Source organism: Pseudophryne corroboree, chromosome 6 (assembly GCF_028390025.1).
Source record: "Pseudophryne corroboree isolate aPseCor3 chromosome 6, aPseCor3.hap2, whole genome shotgun sequence".
NCBI lineage: Eukaryota > Metazoa > Chordata > Amphibia > Anura > Myobatrachidae > Pseudophryne > Pseudophryne corroboree.
The window spans coordinates 773,604,835-773,626,512 of NC_086449.1; the positions used below are offsets into that span (position 1 = coordinate 773,604,835).

Here is a 21,678-nt window from a genome sequence, read left to right on the forward strand (position 1 = left end):
ACAGTGCTGGGTGTCGCCCCCCAAATATCACAGCATGTCAATCATACATCGTATGTGCACACAAAGCATCAGGTTTGTGTATAAATATGAATTAGGCCCTGAGTTGTGTTTCCTGATAAATAGGGCAGATGGAAAAAAAAAAAAATGAAAAAGAATGAGAACAATCAGCATAATTTGATAAAAAGTGATTCCGCGTGTCCTCATCTGCAAAAGTGAAAACACTTTTGATGTTAGAAAATGAAATTTCCTGTGACACAGCAGAGACACACGTGTGCAAACATATCAATAACATGCTTGTCTAAATCCACAGGGAAGAAGAGCGTAATCTCTATGACTACACAGCTTTCCAGAGGGTTAAGCCTCTCAGTTCCTCATTCACCTCTTCCTATTGGCTGGCACTGGTCCTGCCTCAGAGCCTTTTAGTGTGTGATCCCTGGAACGTGTCATTATTCCTGAGTGCTACAGAGGTGGAGAGAGATAACCAGGACTGTGCTGCCTTCTGCTGCCACATACCACAGGCTGCTGAGGTTGCTGCGCTGCCCCAGAATGGGGGCGAAATTTGGGCTGTCGTGGCTTCTGCCTTGTTTCCTGGCTGCTCTAGTGCAGGCACAGAAGGAAAATGACCAGAAGTCGGTAAGAAAACAATCTCTCCTGCATGTATTACTATTGTTGTTAGAATTATTATTACTATCTGCCATCTTCTTCTTTATATACCTAATACAGTATGCTACTGTCATCGTTTTGTAATCTGCTTGCCACAATGTCTGATATTGCACCTTTAAATTCTCGTCTCACTTTGTGCATCAATAACCTGCATCAATCTGACACTAATAAATATCTAAATTGCTAGCAGTGTTTCATTTATAACAGATACCATAACAGATTCAACAGATTATATATATATATATATATATATATATATATATATATATATATATATATATATAAAAATATTAATTTACAAAAGCCAATTACACATTTATGCTTTATCGTTACAATATTACAATAACACAGTCACTGGGAAATGGCAATAGAAAATCTAATTACATTTAATAATTAAGGATTAGGGGATCGGTGGCTTGGGACGAGATGCGTTCAGTGTCCCGGCGGTCAGGATGCCGGCTGTCATGTGACCAGACACCGGAATCCCGACACCACTCAGGACAGCCGACATCCAAAGGTAAGTGTCAGGGTTCGTCATTTTTAGGGCCTGAGGGCAGGGGGTTAGGGTTAGGCACTTGGAGGGGTTAGGGTTATGCACTAGGGGGGGGTTAAGATTAGGCACTAGGAGGGGTTAGGGTTATGCTCTGAGAGGGGTTAGGGTTAGGTACTAGGGGGGGTTAGAGTTAGGCACTAGGGCAGTTAGGGTTAGGCACTTGGAGGGGGTTAGGGATAGGCACTAGGGGGGATTAGGGTTAGGCACTTCGAGGGGTTAGGGTTATGCACTGAGAGGGGTTAGGGTTATGCACTGAGAGGGGTTAGGGTTAGGTACTAGGGGGGGTTAGGGTTAGGCACTAGGAGGGGTTAGGGTTATGCTCTGAGAGGGGTTAGGGTTAGGTACTAGGGGGCGGTTAGAGTTAGGCACTAGGGCAGTTAGGGTTAGGCACTTGGAGGGGGTTAGAGTTAGGGTTAGGGTTAGGGTTAGGCACTTCGAGGGGTTAGGGTTAGGTACTAGGGGGGGTTAGGGTTAGGCACTTCGAGGGGTTAGGGTTAGGCACTTCGAGGGGTTAGGGTTAGGTACTAGGGGGGGTTAGGGTTAGGCACTAGGAGGGGTTAGGGTTATGCACTGAGAGGGGTTAGGGTTAGGTACTAGGGGGGGTTAGGCACTAGGAGGGGTTAGGGATAGGCACTAGGAGGGGTTAGGGATAGGCACTAGGAGGGGTTAGGATTAGGCACTAGGAGGGGTTAGGGATAGGCACTAGGAGGGGTTAGGATTAGGCACTAGGAGGGGTTAGGGTTAGGCACTGGAGGGGGCTAGGGTTAGGCACTGGGGGGGGGGGTTAGGGTTATGCACTAGGGACGGTTAGGGATAGGCACTAGGGAGGGTCAGGTGTAGGCACTGGGGGGGTTAGGGTTAGGCACTGGAAGGGTCAGGATTAGGCACTGGGGGGGTTAGGGTTAGGCACTAGGGGGGTTAGGGTTAGGCACTAGAAGTTCTCAAGTATGGCTATCCCTAAAACCTGGACTGTTAAGGGCCCTACACATACGGCGATGTGCCGCTGAGCTGCCCGACGGCTGTTAAGGCAGGAGGGGGGGGGGGGGGGGAGTGGTCACCCGACTCCATAGCAGTGCATGCTAATATGGACGAGATCGTCCATATTGGCCGGCATGCATAAGCGACCCGGCACCAACAATGAACGACCGCGGGGTCGCGCATCGTTCATCGTTGGTGCCTACACACTGAATGATATGAACGAGTTCTCATTCATTAATGAACGAAAACGTTCATATCGTTTATTGGCATCGGCAAGTGTGTAGGGCCCTTAAGTGAGCCTTAAGGACCCTGGTTGGGAACCCCTGTCCTGTAGTTATTTTCTTAAATGTATTTTTAAAAATCTTTAATTTTTGGTGAAACTGGCGCTGTAAGCCGGGGCACGCATGAGCATTTGCTTCCACAGTGGCCCGTCACAGCAGTAAACTCAGCCTCACTGCTGCCAGGCCAGCATCATTGGGAAGATAAGCGGTGGTAATTTATGATACAAGATAAAGCAATCTTTGTTAAATAGACCCCGTAAAAAAATCGCTGCTCTATTGGAGCGTAAAGGGCTATATTCATGGCCCGATTTGGGGAGAGATGTGTGCTGAGTGTGCGGGGGGCTGGGGTGGGGGGGACCGCTCATTTCACCCAGCAGGTGAAATGAGCGACCTGATAGATTGAGCTGGCATGCAGGCCAATCTATCACCAGCGATAGCGATGCGAGGGGCTGCACATCGCTATCACTGTGGGGGGTACACACGGAGAGATCATGCTTAAAATCTAATGCTTAGATTTTAAGCAGCGATCGCTCCGTGAGTACCCCCCTTAAGAACAACAGTGTCCTAGCAGATGTGGTCCTGTGCCACTGCTTAGGGGTGTATTTACTAAGCCTTGGATGGAGATAAAGTGGATGGAGATAAAGTACCAGCCAATCAGCTCCTAAGTGTCACTTTTCATATACAGCCTGTAACATGGCAGTTGCTTTGGGGGATATCTAATTTGCCCCGGTAATTTACCAGGGCTAATTATCCCGCTGGGGGCTATCCTATTAGCCCCGATAAGCCGGCACGAGCAGCGGCTTATCGGGGGTTACCTGATGCTGCACTGGGTGCTGGCTCCTCACAGCTCCCGATGCAGCGCTGCAGTTCCGGCTCCCTCCGGTCACATGACCGCTCTCCATGTGACCGGGGGTGGGAGAAGATGGGGGATTCGGGTCATGGCACTGCCCCGGCTTCCCTTCTGGGGTTAAACTCCAAGTGCCGGCTCCTGGGCCGCGGCGCCCTTTTTACAGTCCCAGCCTGCCGCTGCTGCGGCGGGTAAGGGACACTGCAGGTTGCCGTGGTTATCGGGGATTTTGTGTCGTCTGCCTCACTGAACCTGTATGTTTTCGTGAGGTCAGCTTTCTTTTCTACGGGCAATCCATATTGGATAGCCTGTAAAAAAAAAAATCGGTGAAACATCGGAAAAAAGTCATAAAAACTGCAGTTTTTCGGATCCGATGTTAATTCACCGGTAATTGGATATCCCCATTTATTTCTGTCCACTTTAGCTCCATTCAAGGCTTAGTAAATAATAGACCCCTTAAGTGTATAATAGGCTTTCAGAAACAGGTTAAGTACACGTGCATATATGCAGATAAGGTTTTACTGCTCCGTGTAAATTCCTCCATGACCAGCAGGTTTATGTGTTGACAATTACACCCCTTTCATATCGCCAATGCCGGATCCCACCCGGAAATTGGAAACGGGTCCTTCCCGGGTGGGATCTGGCATTGGACGCTACTGCTGGCTTCCCCGATCCGGCAATATGCCGGGCGGGTTGCCATAGTGGTGGGGGGCGGAGCTGACAGCGGGGGCGGAGCTGGAAGATGAGATCATATCCACGCTGCCTCTCTCTGTTGTAGTTAACGGGTTCTGGGTTGCATCGGCCCGGAGCCCATTTACGCTGTCACTGACCCGGTATTCAACCCGGGAATAACACTGCTTTATTCCCGGGTTGAATCACCGGGTCAGGCAAACCAGGATTTCGACTATGGCGCTTTCACACCGCACGCCGACCCGTGTCAACCCGGCAGTATGCCGATACCGGGTTATTTGTGCGGTGTGAAAGGGATATTACAGATGGTCAGACATTAATATTCCAAAACTCAACCTTCTGTTTCAGTATCCTGTTTACAATACATGTCTGCAACAAGCCTCCGAGGAGACGTTTCTGCTGCCAGTTATGTGGGAACTGTCATTCTCTTTGTGTATTTGATGTAAAAAACACACAAGTAAAACGAATACATGAAAACACCATCTGCTCCTAGTTACACAGCTAGGAATAGCAAAACCACAACTGGATTCAACACAATCCTGGTCATTGTCATAGTGGTTTCCAGCAGTTTCTGGTTGTCGCTGTCTGCTGAACTCAGCCTACAGTAATCGACGTACAGTGTCCCTGCAACAAAGGGAATTAGTGGCTGTTTGCTTGTCCCAATACCTCATTAAAATAACCAGTTAATTGCTTCTACAGTGTTGCTTGATTGTTATTACTCTTTGTTTTGTTATATGACTTTCTAAAGCAGGGGCAGCTGAAGGTCCGCTTATTGCCCCCCGGGGTGGGCCACCCCTACTCTAAAGACTACGCTGTCACAGCAGATCTGTTCACTAAGTTGGGCAGTACGAATGGTGTAATGGTTAGTATTACTGCCTCACAGCACTGACGTCATGGGTTCGATTCCCACCATGGCCCTAACTGTGTGGAGTTTGTATATTCTCCCTGTACTTGTGTGGGTTTCCTCCGGGTACTCCGGTTTCCTCCCACAATCCAAAAAATATACTGATAGATTAATTGGCTCCAAACAAAATGAACCCTAGTGTGAATGTGTCTGTGTGTACATGCGGTAGGGAATATAGATTGTAAGCTCCACTGGGGCAGGGACTGATGTGAATGGGCAAATATTCTCTGTAAAAGCGCTGCGGAATATGTGTGCGCTATATAAATAACTGGTAATAAATAAATAACTTCCAGTTATTCTAGGTTGTTTCACTATTCTGTAGTACCCTTTATGGCAGCTGATTTCTGCTCCTATAGGCTGATGTGTGAGGCTGTGGTACTTTCCGCAGCTAAATGTATCGGCCTATTAGATTCCATCTATTAGTTGTGGTAATTCAGAATGTCGATACTGACATAATGTCAACACTGCCAGAATGTTGATAGTCAGCGATTTTGCATGCAAGTTTTATCTAACCCTAACCATAGCCTAACTTTTACCCTGACCCTAGTTGCAGCCTAACCCACCCTTACCCTAAAATAGGGCGTCGACATTCTCACTGTTGACATTCTTCAGAAATCTGAATCGACACGAACTTTGTGGATCTGATCCGAACCAAAACCCAGTCTGGATTCCCCCGAGGAGATCCGATCTGAACAGAGACCCGGTTCGAATCTTCCCGCGGTTCAGAATTCGTATTTTAAATCCGAGTTTGAATACCCATATATCCATGAGATAAAAATGTTTCTCATGGTTAATCCTTAATACTGTACAATTGTGAAGGTGCATTTTAAAACTAAGCTGCCTTTACAATTATTGAACAATTATTATTATTATTATTATTCAATAATTGCAACTCCTCACATTCTGATTAATATCCCCCAATCAATAATAAGACGGTCTGTGATTTATTTGTATTACATTTTGACTGCTTTCTGGCAAAAAACAAACAAACATTTATTATGGATATTCTAACCTATCTACTTGTGTGCTGGATATTTCAGCTGACATAACAAGTACGTTTAAAAAGATAGATTTGTGGCATTCTACAGCATTGATGAAACCACAATGATGTCCCTCACAGCAAATTGCGTCACCATCGTCCTGCCCCGCCCACTTCACTACAGAAGCGGACGGGATACGGTATTGTTTTCCACTCTACCCAAATTCAGGAGTCTCCACGGACACTCCTGGTGAATAGGCAAGTGATTTGTTACTGAACTCAAACAAATTTACTACATTCTACCTGAAACAGCAGCTGGTATAATGTGTGCTGTAACCCCTAGCAACCACTTGTCAAGTCCAGTTTCTAAATAATATATGCAGGCATTGTAACCATATAATACAGTATACATCCAGTGCAGATCATTCACAAGCCTCAATCTCTTGTGTCCATCTTACTAAAATATTGACATTTATACTCCATTAACACATGCAGAAGGGTTTTTTTTATAACTCCATGTTGTGACACGCCTTTTGACTACTGGGCCAAAAGATGATGAGAAATCAAAGTGATTGTTTGTTGATAATTGTAAGCATCCTTTATTATCCATCGTCCTGATGAGACGCCCCCTCTCCTACCAACTATAGAACGTCTTCCATCCAGTTAACATGTGATCCAACATACAGTATTGCAAATAGCATCTCTTAAATGTTTTCAATCTAGACTTGGTTCTTGCTGGTACAAGACACTGGGGTCTATTCATGAAGCAGTGAAAAGAGTGGAGAAGTGAGCCTGTGGAGAAGTTGCCCCTGGCAACCAATCAGCTGCTCCGTACAATTGTATAGTATGCAAATTATAACTGTTACTTCAATGCTGATTGGTTGCCATGGGGAACTTCTCCACAGGCTCACGTCTCCACACTTTTCACTGCTTCATGAATAGACCCCGTGTCTGACTGTGACAGCATCAACAAACACTGATAATATGTATTTATATATACACTAAAAGCTGCCAGACAATCCTAATAATAACATCAATATGATGTGCAGGATTAGATGTACCCGGAGCTTATAGCTGGGATAAGGCATAGTACACTGTGTGATTAGACTCTTCCGGATAACATGAATATGTAAGACCTTTAGAATCCCTGGCCTTCCTCTCAGACAGAGCAGCCTTCTGGGGCCCCCAGACTGGACTTGTATTGTAGGTTTGAAACAGGGAAATAATGGAACAAGTGACCTTATTCTACTCTTATATCAGAAGATCCTTAAACTAAAAAGCTCTTGTTGTATATATTGTACTAGGTGATTCATCGCGCCATACGGGCGCTCTTCACACCGTCGTTTGATGCTAGGCCCTGTTAACCCCTGCACACCTTTGAACATACGCAGGTCGGTAGATAACAGATCCAGAAACGCAGGGCAGTATAGAGGGCATACAGAAATGGTGTCCGGTTGAGAAAAGATAGAGAGGCGTAGGGGGGGAGAAAGGGAATGTACAGAAACGCTGTGCGATCGGTAAAGGATAGGGAGAGGCAGGGTGGTAGGGAGAGGATAAAGAGAGGCAAGGTGTTAGACAGAAAATACCGTTGCATGAGGCTACGACCCATTAACCTCTGCACGTGCTTTAGCTGTGCTATAATTGTTATTATATGGAGTATTACCTGGAAAAAAGTTTATGCTATTGGGTAAATATTGTAAGGGGGAAGGGCGTGCGATTGTCAAGGGGGCATAGCCCTTTGTGAGGGCGTGAAGAGTGGCCGCAGGGCACAATGAATAACATAGTGTAGTATATACTGCTAGTGTATGCAGCGCAGCTTATACACACAGTGGTCACAGGTTTCAGAGCCGCGTATACACACAATGGACACAGGTAGCAGCGCAGCTTATACACACAGTGGCCACAGGTAACGGAGCCACGTATCCACACAGTGGCCAGAGGTAGCACCACAGCTTATACACACAATACCCACAGGTAGCAGAGCCGCTTATACACACAATACCCACAGGTAGCAGAGGCGCTTATACACACAGTGGCCAGAGGCAGCAGCGCAGCTTATACACACAATACCCACAGGTAGCAGAGCCGCTTATACACACACAGTGCCCACAGGTAGCAGAGCCGCTTATACACACACAGTGCCCACAGGTAGCAGAGCCGCTTATACACACACAATACCCACAGGTAGCAGAGACGTTTATACACACAATACCCACAGGTAGCAGAGGCGCTTATATACACAATACCCACAGGGGGCAGAGGCGCTTATATACACAGTGCCCACAGGTAGCAGAGCCGCTTATACACACAGTACCCACAGGTAGCAGAGACGTTTATACACAAATACCCACAGGTAGCAGTGGTGCTTATACACACAATGGCCCCGGTAGCAGTGTCATTTCTACACACAATTCCCATAGGTAACAGAGGCGCTTATACACACAGTGGCCACAGGTAGCAGAGCCGCTTATACACACAATGGCCACTGGTAGCAGCACCGCTTATACACACAGTGCCCACAGGTAGCAGAGTTGGTTCTAGATACATAGGCCAAAGGTAGTAGCTGCGTTTATACACACAGTGCCCACAGGTAGCAGCGCCACTTATACACAATGTCCACAGATAGCAGAGTCGCGTATACACACAGTGGCCACAGGTAGCAGAGTTTGTTCTACACACAATGGCCACAGGTAGCAGCGCCACTTATACACAATGCCCACAGGTAGTAGTGTCGCTTAGACACATAATGGCCACAGTATTATTAATCCAAAGTTTATTGGTAGCAACTATACTCACAAAAGTTCAGTGTGTGTGTGGGGTGGGGGGGGGGGTTGGAAAGGGGGTCGGTGCAGTGAGGTGGAGGTGCCTATCTGTGCCGCTGATCACCCCGAATCAGGGAATCACTTGTAGCGGCTGCGGATGGTGTCCGAGGTGCTACGTGTGGTGGAGGGGTGGGTGCGGGAGGGGGTCCACAGGTGTTGCGGGTTGATAAAGCTAAATATTTATCTTATAACATTCACTATATACTGGCAAGAGACTCAGTACGCAATGGGCGTACGGGGTACCGTAAGGGTACGCACTTAGCGTAGCAGACGCTAGGCCGTGGTCGAGACGCACGAGCAGCACGTTCGCTCACGGCTTACGCTGGGTATCGAGCACGCTATAGGCGGTCCGAGTACCGTAATGCTACGCTACCAGCGTAGCGGACGCTGTGCCCACAAGAGGAACACGAGCGTCGCAGACGCTCACAGGATGACACACAGTAAACCTTGTATGCAACACAATGTAACGCTGATTAACCTCCGTTATGTAAAAGTCGCTTGAGCGATTGAGACACTCAGATTACCCTTAGCAATGTAATGATAAAACACACAATACCTTTAAGGTTCCAAAACCTTTAACTAGATGGTTTTAGTATGTAAAAGGGGAAAACAGTTACAGTTTATACACTACAGCACTAACATAAAACACCTACACAGAATAACGGAAAATATACAATATACAACAGCGTAACAATAACAGAGAGAGAGAGAGTATGGCAAATACAAACAGAGAATAAGTTGGTTACAGAGAAAAACTTACACACTGGGGAATAATCGCTGCGCAGTCCTGGTACCAGCTCTCAAGTTAGTCAGTGATGAAAACCTTTTGTGGAGAGTAGACTGAGCTGGCCCAGACTGGCTGCCTTATATACACTACATACAGTACACTACAAAGGGGCCTACAATCTCATTGTTCATTGGACACAGGAATCTGTCTTCACATTATAACAAAAGGTCATAGGTTGATTCGAACAGGTGGGCTGTGACTATTTCATACTGCTCAGGTGGGAGGGAATCTCAGGATTCCCACCGCATGGATAATGAACTGCAAATACAGTAAATGTCCATAAACTTCTTATAAACATAACTATTCGCAGGAGCGATTAATCTCTTTCAAACCAACACCGGAATGTTTATAATAATATACTCTACCGTTGCATACTAAACACAACTGCTCAAAACCTGTCTGACCCTTCGTATCATGTAAAGAGGGATTTCTCTGTCCATGAACCAGTTACACTAAACAAACTCACTGATATTATTAAGAGGACCATAACCTATAAAATACACTATTTGGATTAATTATGTGACGATCGAGTCGCCCGCCAGACGCACACAAACTCTACCGTAAATGCACATACCATGCGCCTGAGCGCACGACCGTGGAGGCGCCATTACGCAACTGCGAATATGCGCACGCACGGGAGAGAATGGTGCACATGCAGCGGGCAAGCGCATGGGGTTAGTACAAGGCATGAGAATAACGATATTTTTCGACTTTGACAGGGTGGTGGAGGTGTGAGTGCAGTGGCACTGATGGCGGAAAGGTTGCAGAGGTGCTGTGGGTGGGGGAGGGGTAGGTGTGGAGGAGGCGCAGATGGGGGAGGGGGTCTAAAGGTGGTGGGGGAGGGGTGGGTGTGGGGGGCTGTGGATGAAGGAGGGGGTCTGGAGGTGATGTGTGTGTGGGAGGGGCGATGTAGGGGGTGCGTTTGGAGGTGCAGGGGGGGTGAGCTTAGGGGACGGGTTTCAGAAGTGCTGTGGGTGGGAGAGGTGTGGGATGGCACGGATGGGGTATGTGGATGCTGTGGATGGGGGAGGGGTGGCTGCAGGGGAGCCGTGGATGGGGGAGGGAGTCTGGAGGTCCCTCAGGTGGTGAGCCAGAGGTGTTGCGGGTGGGTGAGGTCTGCAGATGGGGGAGGGTGTCTATAGATAATGTGGGTGGGTGAGGGGGTCGGAGGTGCTGTGGTTGAGGGAGTGGCGGGTGCAGGGGTGTTGCGGGTGGGGTAGGCAGTCCGTGGGCGCTGTGGGTGAGTGAGGGGTGGGTGCGGGAATACGGCGGTTGTGGAGGTCCGGGTGTGCTGCTTCCGCGGCGGGTGGAGGAGGGGCAGGTGGGGGGGTGCTGCATGCGTGGGGATGCTGCGGGTGGGGGCGGGGTGCCAGGGGTGGGGGGTTTGGGGGGGTGCAGATGGGGTCTGTAGATGCTGCTGGTGGTGAATGGGCAGGTGCGGGGGGCTGTGGATGAAGGAGGGGGTCTGGAGGTGCTGTGCGTGGGGGAGGGGCGATGTAGTGGGGGGGTGTTTGAGGAGGTGGGGTTGCAGGGGGGGTGAGGTAGGGTGATGGGTTCTAGAAGTGCTGCGGGTGGAGGAGGGGTGGCTGCAGGGGAGGCGTGGATGGGGTCTGGAGGTGCTGTGGGTCAAGAGGTGCTGCGGATGGGAGAGGGAAGGTGTGGTAGGTCGGCGAATGAGGGAAGGTGTCTATAGATGATGTGGGTGGGGGAGGGGGCCGGAGGTGCTGTGGTTGTAGGAGTGGCGGCTGTGACGGTGTGGTGGGGGTCCGGATGCGCTGCGGGCAGGGGAGGGGCGGGGGGTGATGTGGCTGTGGGTGATACGGGTGGGGGAGGGAGTGCGGCGGGTGGTGGGGGGGCGTGTGAGGCAGGTGTGGGGTGGATGCTGTGGGTGAGAGGGGGGGCGCGTGCCGCAGGTGGGGCACGAATGTGGTGAATGCAGGGCCGGTTCAAGGGCGCTCTGCGCCCCGGGCAGGAAAAGGGGTGTGTCCTAATACAGGGGGCGTGGTCAGTTACTCCCCCTGTACATTGCTAGCGCCGCTTGAATGCTGAGCGGTGCGCGATGACGTCATCGCGCACCGCACAGCAAAAGGTCCTCTCCACGAAGGGAAACTAGACGCTATGCGTCTAGTTCCCTTCGTGGAGAGGACCTTTGCTGTGCGGTGCGCGATGACGTCATCGCGCACCGCTCAGCAAAGTTACTCTCCACGAAGGGAAACTAGACGCATAGCGTCTAGTTCCCTTCACAGGAGGCGGACGGCAACGGGCAGCGGAGGCGGACGGGGGACACAGCGGGCAGCAGTGGCGGATCTTGCCACGGTGCGGCGCCCTCCGGATGGCGCCAGCGCCCTCCGGAAGGCGGCGCCCCGGGCAAAAGTCCTGCTTGCCCGTGGCAAGATCCGCTACTGGGTGAATGCTGTGGGTGCCGTGGGTGGGGGAGGGCCGGAGCATGCGGGGGCGTGGGGGGGAGAGGTGGGTATGGGAGTGCGGGTGTGCTGCGGATTGGGAAGGGAGGGGGGGATTTGCGGGTTGTGGGTGCTACGGGATGGGGCGTGTACCATGGGTGGGGGATGGATGGGGGGGTGGGGGACAGGTGCTAGGGGTGGGGTGGCAGTGCAGCGGGCGGGGGAGGGGCGTGTGCAGCGGATGTGGTGGATGCTGTGGGTGCCGCGGGTGGGGTGGAGGGTGCGGGGGTGGTGGGGAAGTGGGTATGGGGGTGGTGCGCGGGTGCTGGGGGTGGAAGAGGGGCGGGTGGGGTGGAGGGTGCGTAGTAGTAAAAGGGGGGGAGAGATGGGGGTGGGGTGGGGGAGGTGCAGGGGTGCCGTGGGTGGGGGAGGGACGTGTGCCGCGGGTGGGGGGCGGATGTGGTGGGTGCTGTGGGAGTCGCGGGTGGGGGAGGGGGCGGGAGTGCCACGGGTGGGGAGGGGTGTGTGCCATGGGTGGGGTGGATGCAGTGGGTGCCGCGGGTGGGTGGGTGCGGGGTGGCGTGGGCCGTGTGCCGCGGGTGGATATGGTGCATGCTGTAGGAGCCGCGGGTGGGAGGGTGCGGGGTGGCGCGGGCCGTGTGCAGCGGGTGGATATGGTGCATGCTGTAGGAGCCACGGGTGGGAGGGTGCGGGGTGGCGCGGGCCGTGTGCCGCGGGTGAATGTGGTGCATGCTGTAGGAGCCGCGGGTGGGAGGGTGCGGGGTGGCGTGGGCGGTGTGCCGCGGGTGGATGTGGTGCATGCTGTAGGAGCCGCGGAGTGGTGCGGGCCATGTGCCGCGGGTGGATGTGTTGGATGATGTGTGTGGCGCGGGTGGGAGGGGGGGCGGCTGTCACTGGTCCTCCACAATTCTCCTCCACACTGTGCGCCAGCGGTTACTGAGAGCCCCGCTTACAGTCCCCGGCTGCACTGTCACCAGGGAGTGTACGGTGAGGAGGGAGACAGGGGAGTGGGCGGAGACGGGGAGGAGACTGGGCGGGGATGGGCGGACAGAGGGAGGGGAGTGTTCCTGGCCTGCATGCAGCCACTGTGACTCCGCCCAGCGTTACGGCCAGGCACAGAATTACAGACTTGGGCTAATATATAGGAGATGTTTGTTATTTGTGTAATATACAATATATTGTAGAATTGGAGGTATGTATAAATGATGTTTTATCATGTGTGATAAAGCTTTGTAACCTGTACGAAGTTGAACCAATCAACTGTTTCAATGTACATTCTAAACTGTACTAGTATGCTACCTGTTCCACTAGAGCACTTTCTGTTCTATTAGAACATTTCATGTTGTACTCACTTAATGTTCTACTGGAATGCTTCCTGCTCCACTAGAATGCTTCATGTTGTACTAGAACACTTTCTGGTTTCTGGAATGCTTCCTGCTCTACTAGAACACTTTCTGTTCTACTAGCATGATTCCTGTTCTTCTAGAAGGCACCATGTTGTACTAGAACACTTCCTGTTCTTCTAGAATGATTCCTGCTCTTCTAGAATGCTTCATGTTGTACTAGAACACTTTCTGTTCTTCTAAAATCCTTCATGTTGTACTAGAACACTTTCTGTTCTACTGGAATGCTTCCAGTTCTTCTAGAATGCTTCATGTTGTACTAGAACACTTTCTGTTCTTCTAGAATGCTTCCTGCTCTGCTAAAATGCTGCATGTTGAACTAGAACACTTTCTAATCTACTAGAATGCTTTCTGTTCTTCTAGAATGCTTCATGTTGTACTAGAACACTTTCTGTTCTACTATAATGCTTCATGTTCTTCTAAAATGCTTCATGTTGTACTAGAACACTTTCTGTTCTACTAGAATGCTTTCTGTTCTACTAGAATGCTTTCTGTTCTACTAGAATGCTTCATGTTGTACTAGAGCACTTTCTGTTCTACTAGAATGCTTCCTGTTCTTCTAGAATTCTTCATGTTGTACTAGAGCACTTTCTGTTCTACTAGAATGCTTCCTGTTATACTGGAATGCTTCATGTCGTACTAGAGCACTTTCTGTTCTACTAGAATGCTTCCTGTTATACTGGAATGCTTCATGTCGTACTAGAGCACTTTCTGTTCTACTAGAATGCTTCATGTTGCACTAGAAATACATTGGGAATTAACCCCCGGTGTCCCCCAGTACACTAAGATGTAACTGTACTAAGACATGAAGGAATAAATATATATATATATATATATATATATATATATATATCTTAGACATAGATTTCTATTCTATATATAGTCCTTCATATCTTAGTACAGGTGCAGCTTGGTGTGCTGGGAGACATCGGGGGTTAATACCCAATGTATTTCTAGCTTAGACTACCCCCTCCCTTTCACGCACACATGAATTGTATTTTCTAACTGCTATGAGCAACTTACATTTTGTTCTGTTCATGTTGTACTAGAAGACGTTCTGTTTTGTCCCACAACAAGGTTCTAGGATTTTTGGCTGGGGACACATTTTAAAAATATAAACAGACATATAAAGTAGTGATGTGCACCGGACATTTTTCGGGTTTTGTGTTTTGGTTTTGGATTCGGTTCCGCGGCCGTGTTTTGGATTCGGACGCGTTTTGGCAAAACCTCCCTGAAAATTTTTTGTCGGATTCGGTTGTGTTTTGCATTTGGTTTTTTTTTTTACAAAAAACCCTCAAAAACAGCTTAAATCATAGAATTTGGGGGTCATTTTGATCCCATAGTATTATTAACCTCAATAACCATAATTTCCACTCATTTCCAGTCTATTCTGAACACCTCACACCTCACAATATTATTTTTAGTCCTAAAATTTGCACCGAGGTCGCTGGATGACTAAGCTAAGCGACCCAAGTGGCCGACACAAACACCTGGCCCATCTAGGAGTGGCACTGCAGTGTCAGACAGGACGGCAGATTTAAAAAATAGTCCCCAAACAGCACATGATGCAAAGAAAAAAAGAGGTGCACCAAAGTCGCTGGATGGCTAAGCTAAGCGACCCAAGTGGCCGACACAAACACCTGCCCATTTAGGAGTGGCACTGCAGTGTCAGGCAGGATGGCACTTCAAAAAAATTGTCCCCAAACAGCACATGATGCAAAGAAAAATGAAAGAAAAAAGAGGTGCAAGATGGAATTGTCCTTGGGCTCTCCCATCCACCCTTATGTTGTATAAACAGGACATGCACACTTTAACGAACCCATCATTTCAGCGACAGGGTCTGCCACACGACTGTGACTGAAATGACTGGTTGGTTTGGGCCCCCACCAAAAAAGAAGCAATCAATCTCTCCTTGCACAAACTGGCTCTACAGAGGCAAGATGTCCACCTCCTCCTCATCGTCCGATTCCTCACCCCTTTCACTGTGTACATCCCCCTCCTCACAGATTATTAATTTGTCCCCACTGGAATCCACCATCTCAGGTCCCTGTGTACTTTCTGGAGGCAATTGCTGCTGGTGAATGTCTCCACGGAAGAATTGATTATAATTCATTTTGATGAACATCATCTTCTCCACATTTTCTGGAAGTAACCTCGGACGCCGATTGCTGACAAGGTGAGCGGCTGCACTAAACACTCTTTCGGAGTAAACACTGGAGGGGGGGGGGCAACTTAGGTAAAATAAAGCCAGTTTCTGCAAGGGCCTCCAAATTGCCTCTTTTTCCTGCCAGTATACTATACGTACGGACTGTCTGACGTGCCTACTTGGATGCGGTCACTCATATAATCCTCCACCATTCTTTCAATGGTGACAGAATCATATGCAGTGACAGTAGACGACATGTCAGTAATCGTTGGCAGGTCCTTCAGTCCGGACCAGATGTCAGCACTCGCTCCAGACTGCCCTGCATCACCGCCAGTGGGTGGGCTCGGAATTCTTAGCCTTTTCTTCGCAGCCCCAGTTGCGGGAGAATGTGAAGGAGGAGCTGTTGACGGGTCACGTTCCGCTTGACTTGACAATTTTCTCACCAGCAGGTCTTTGAACCTGTGCAGACTTGTGTCTGCCGGAAAGAGAGATCCAACGTAGGTTTTAAATCTAGGATCGAGCACGGTGGCCAACATGTAGTGCTCTGATTTCAACAGATTGACCACCCGTGAATCCTGGTTAAGCAAATTAAGGACTCCATCCACAAGTCCCACATGCCTAGCGGAATCGCTCTGTTTTAGCTCCTCCTTCAATGTATCCAGCTTCTTCTGCAAAAGCCTGATGAGGGGAATGACCTGACTCAAGCTGGCAGTGTCTGAACTGACTTCACGTGTGGCAAGTTCAAAGGGTTGCAGAACCTTGCACAACGTTGAAATCATTCTCCACTGCGCTTGAGTCAGGTGCATTCCCCCTCCTTTGCCTATGTCGTAGGCAGATGTATAGGCTTGAATGGCCTTTTGCTGCTCCTCCATCCTCTGAAGCATATAGAGGGTTGAATTCCACCTCGTTACCACCTCTTGCTTCAGATGATGGCAGGGCAGGTTCAGGACTGTTTGCTGGTGCTCCAGTCTTTGGCACGCGGTGGCTGAATGCCGAAAGTGGCCCGCAATTCTTCGGGCTACCGACAGCATCTCTTGCACGCCCCTGTCGTTTTTTAAATAATTCTGCACCACCAAATTCAATGTATGTGCAAAACATGGGACGTGCTGGAATTTGCCCAGATGTAATGCACGCACAATATTGGTGGCGTTGTCCGATGTCACAAATCCCCAGGAGAGTCCAATTGGGGTAAGCCATTCTGCGATGATGTTCCTCAGTTTCCGTAAGAGGTTGTCAGCTGTGTGCCTCTTATGGAAAGCGGTGATACAAAGCGTAGCCTGCCTAGGAACGAGTTGGCATTTGCGATATGCTGCTACTGGTGCCGCTGCTGCTGTTCTTGCTGCGGGAGGCAATACATCTACCCAGTGGGCTGTCACAGTCATATAATCCTGAGTCTGCCCTGCTCCACTTGTCCACATGTCCATGGTTAAGTGGACATTGGGTACAACTGCATTTTTTAGGACACTGGTGACTCTTTTTCTGACGTCTGTGTACATTTTCGGTATCGCCTGCCTAGAGAAATGGAACCTAGATGGTATTTGGTACCGGGGACACAGTACCTCAATCAAGTCTGTAGTTGCCTGTGAATTAACGGTGGATACCGGAACCACGTTTCTCACCGCCCAGGCTGCCAAGGCCTGAATTATCCGCTTTGCAGCAGGATGACTGCTGTGATATTTCATCTTCCTCGCAAAGGACTGTTGGACAGTCAATTGCTTACTGGAAGTAGTACAAGTGGTCTTCTGACTTCCCCTCTGGGATGACGATCGACTCCTAGCAGCAACAACAGCAGCAACAGTAGGCGTTACACTCAAGGATGCATCGGAGGAATCCCAGGCAGGAGAGGACTCGTCAGACTTGACAGTGACATGGCCTGCAGGACTATTGGCTAACCTGTGTAAGGAGGAAATTGACACTGAGGGAGTTGGTGGTGTGGTTTGCAGGAGCTTGGTTACAAGAGGAAGGGATTTAGTGGTCAGTGGACTGCTTCCGCTGTCATCCAAAGTTTTTGAACTTGTCACTGACTTCTGATGAATGCGGTCCAGGTGACGTATAAGGGAGGATGTTCCTAGGTGGTTAACGTCCTTACCCCTACTTATTACAGCTTGACAAAGGCAACACACAGCTTGACACCAGTTGTCCGCATTTCTGTTGAAATAATTCCACACCGAAGAGGTGATTTTTTTTGTATTTTGACCAGGCATGTCAATGGCCTTATTCGTCCCACGGACAACAGGTGTCTCCCCGGGTGCCTGACTTAAACAAACCACCTCACCATCAGAATCCTCCTGGTCAATTTCCTCCCCAGCGCCAGCAACACCCATATCCTCATCCTGGTGTACTTCAACAGTGACATCTTCAATTTGACTATCAGGAACTGAACTGCAGGTGCTCCTTCCAGCACTTGCAGGGGGGCGTGCAAATGGTGGAAGGCGCAACCTCTTCCCGTCCAGTGTTGGGAAGGTCAGGCATCGCAACCGACACAATTGGACTCTCCTTGGGGATTTGTGATTTAGAAGAACGCACAGTTCTTTGCTGTGCTTTTGCCTTCTTAACTCTTTTAAGTTTTCTAGCAGGAGGATGAGTGCTTCCATCCTCAGGTGAAGCTGAACCACTAGCCTTGAACATAGGCCAGGGCCTAAGCCGTTCCTTGCCACTCCGTGTCGTAAATGGCACATTGGCAAGTTTACGCTTCTCCTCAGACGATTTTGATTTAGATTTTTGGGTAATTTTACTGATCTTTATTTTTTGGGATTTTACATGCTCTCTACTATGACATTGTGCATCGGCCTTGGCAGACGACGTTGATGGCATTTCATCGTCTCTGCCATGACTAGTGGCAGCAGCTTCAGCACGAGGTGGAAGTGGATCTTGATCTTTCCCTATTTTACCCTCCACATTTTTGTTCTCTATTTTTTAATGTGTGGAATTATATGCCAGTAATAGATCAACGTATAATACTGGTGGTCACTGGTCAGCAAAACTCTGCACTGTACTCCTCCTATATAATACTGCTGGTCCCCAGTCCCCACAATAAAGCAGTGTGAGCACAGATATATGCAGCACACTGAGCACAGATATGGAGCGTTTTTCAGGCAGAGAACGTATAATACTGGTGGTCACTGGTCAGCAAAACTCTGCACTGTACTCCTCCTATATAATAGAGATGAGCGGGTTCGGTTCCTCGGAATCCGAACCCGCCCGAACTTCAGTTTTTTTTACACGGGGCCGAGCGACTCGGATCTTCCCGCCTTGCTCGGTTAACCCGAGCGCGCCCGAACGTCATCATCCCGCTGTCGGATTCTCGCGAGGCTCGGATTCTATCGCGAGACTCGGATTCTATATAAGGAGCCGCGCGTCGCCGCCATTTTCACACGTGCATTGAGATTCATAGGGAGAGGACGTGGCTGGCGTCCTCTCCGTTTATAGAGAAGAGAGTGAGACTAGAGTAGAGAGAGACACAGTAGTAATTTTGGGGAGCATTAGGAGGAGTACTTTAGGAGGAGTACTACTACTTGCTGAAGTGATAGATAGATAGTGTGACTGTATAATGTATATCTGACTTGTGGGGGAGACACTGACAGTGGGGAGCAGTTAGAGTCTGAGAGCAGGACTTGCTGCCAGAGTGCCACACTGCCATTGTGACCACACTGACCACCAGTATAATATATATTGTGATTGTCTGCTTAGGAGTACTACTTGCAAGTTGCTGATAGTGTGACCAGTGACCTGACCACCAGTTTAATAATCACCACCAGTTTAATATATATAATATATATATATAATTGTATATAATATATATATAATATTGTATACCACCTACCCGTTTTTTTTTTCTTTTCTTTCTTCTTCTTTATACATACTACTATAGTAGCTTACTGTAGCAGTCTGCGGTGCTGCTGAGCTGACAGTGTCCAGCAGGTCCGTCATCAGTCATTACATAATAAATATATATTATATACCTGTCCGGCTGCAGTACTAGTGATATTATATATATATATATTGATTTCATCTCATTATCATCCAGTCTATATTAGCAGCAGACACAGTACGGTAGTCCACGGCTGTAGCTACCTCTGTGTCGGCAGTCGCTGGTCCATCCATAATTGTATACCACCTACCCGTGGTTTTTTCTTTTTCTTTCTTCTTTATACATACTACTATAGTAGCTTACTGTAGCAGTCTGCGGTGCTGCTGAGCTGACAGTGTCCAGCAGGTCCGTCATCAGTCATTACATAATAAATATATATTATATACCTGTCCGGCTGCAGTACTAGTGATATTATATATATATATATATATTGATTTCATCTCATTATCATCCAGTCTATATTAGCAGCAGACACAGTACGGTAGTCCACGGCTGTAGCTACCTCTGTGTCGGCAGTCGCTGGTCCATCCATAATTGTATACCACCTACCCGTGGTTTTTTTTTTCTTCTTTATACATACTACTATAGTAGCTTACTGTAGCAGTCTGCGGTGCTGCTGAGCTGACAGTGTCCAGCAGGTCCGTCATCAGTCATTACATAATAAATATATATTATATACCTGTCCGGCTGCAGTACTAGTGATATTATATATATATTGATTTCATCTCATTATCATCCAGTCTATATTAGCAGCAGACACAGTACGGTAGTCCACGGCTGTAGCTACCTCTGTGTCGGCAGTCGCTCGTCCATCCATAAGTATACTAGTATCCATCCATCTCCATTGTTTACCTGAGGTGCCTTTTAGTTGTGCCTATTAAAATATGGAGAACAAAAATGTTGAGGTTCCAAAATTAGGGAAAGATCAAGATCCACTTCCACCTCGTGCTGAAGCTGCTGCCACTAGTCATGGCCGAGACGATGAAATGCCAGCAACGTCGTCTGCCAAGGCCGATGCCCAATGTCATAGTACAGAGCATGTAAAATCCAAAACACCAAATATCAGTAAAAAAAGGACTCCAAAATCTAAAATAAAATTGTCGGAGGAGAAGCGTAAACTTGCCAATATGCCATTTACCACACGGAGTGGCAAGGAACGGCTGAGGCCCTGGCCTATGTTCATGGCTAGTGGTTCAGCTTCACATGAGGATGGAAGCACTCAGCCTCTTGCTAGAAAAATGAAAAGACTCAAGCTGGCAAAAGCACCGCAAAGAACTGTGCGTTCTTCGAAATCCCAAATCCACAAGGAGAGTCCAATTGTGTCGGTTGCGATGCCTGACCTTCCCAACACTAGACGTGAAGAGCATGCGCCTTCCACCATTTGCACGCCCCCTGCAAGTGCTGGAAGGAGCACCCGCAGTCCAGTTCCTGATAGTCAGATTGAAGATGTCAGTGTTGAAGTACACCAGGATGAGGAGGATATGGGTGTTGCTGGCGCTGGGGAGGAAATTGACAAGGAGGATTCTGATGGTGAGGTGGTTTGTTTAAGTCAGGCACCCGGGGAGACACCTGTTGTCCGTGGGAGGAATATGGCCGTTGACATGCCTGGTGAAAATACCAAAAAAATCAGCTCTTCGGTGTGGAAGTATTTCAACAGAAATGCGGACAACAGGTGTCAAGCCATGTGTTGCCTTTGTCAAGCTGTAATAAGTAGGGGTAAGGACGTTAACCACCTCGGAACATCCTCCCTTATACGTCACCTGCAGCGCATTCATAATAAGTCAGTGACAAGTTCAAAAACTTTGGGCGACAGCGGAAGCAGTCCACTGACCAATAAATCCCTTCCTCTTGTAACCAAGCTCACGCAAACCACCCCACCAACTCCCTCAGTGTCAATTTCCTCCTTCCCCAGGAATGCCAATAGTCCTGCAGGCCATGTCACTGGCAATTCTGACGAGTCCTCTCCTGCCTGGGATTCCTCCGATGCATCCTTGCGTGTAACGCCTACTGCTGCTGGCGCTGCTGTTGTTGCTGCTGGGAGTTGATGGTCATCCCAGAGGGGAAGTCGTACTCGTAAGCCCACTTTTACTACTTCCACCAAGCAATTGACTGTCCAACAGTCCTTTGCGAGGAAGATGAAATATCACAGCAGTCATCCTGCTGCAAAGCGGATAACTGAGGCCTTGGCATCCTGGGTGGTGAGAAACGTGGTTCCGGTATCCATCATTACTGCAGAGCCAACTAGAGACTTGTTGGAGGTACTGTGTCCCCGGTACCAAATACCATCTAGGTTCCATTTCTCTAGGCAGGCGATACCGAAAATGTACACAG

The 21,678-nt window shown here is 48.8% G+C and overlaps 1 protein-coding gene across 1 annotated transcript in view; it reads left to right on the plus strand.

Annotated features, from left to right (window-relative positions):
- The first annotated feature begins 310 nt into the window (after window positions 1-310).
- Window positions 311-21,678, plus strand: part of GPX3 (glutathione peroxidase 3) — a 48,444-nt gene continuing 27,076 nt past the window's right edge. The window contains exon 1 of the mRNA XM_063928682.1: window positions 311-633. Coding sequence (XP_063784752.1) covers window positions 547-633 — 87 coding nt within the window. The 5' untranslated portion in view covers window positions 311-546. The remainder of the gene's footprint in view (window positions 634-21,678) is intronic.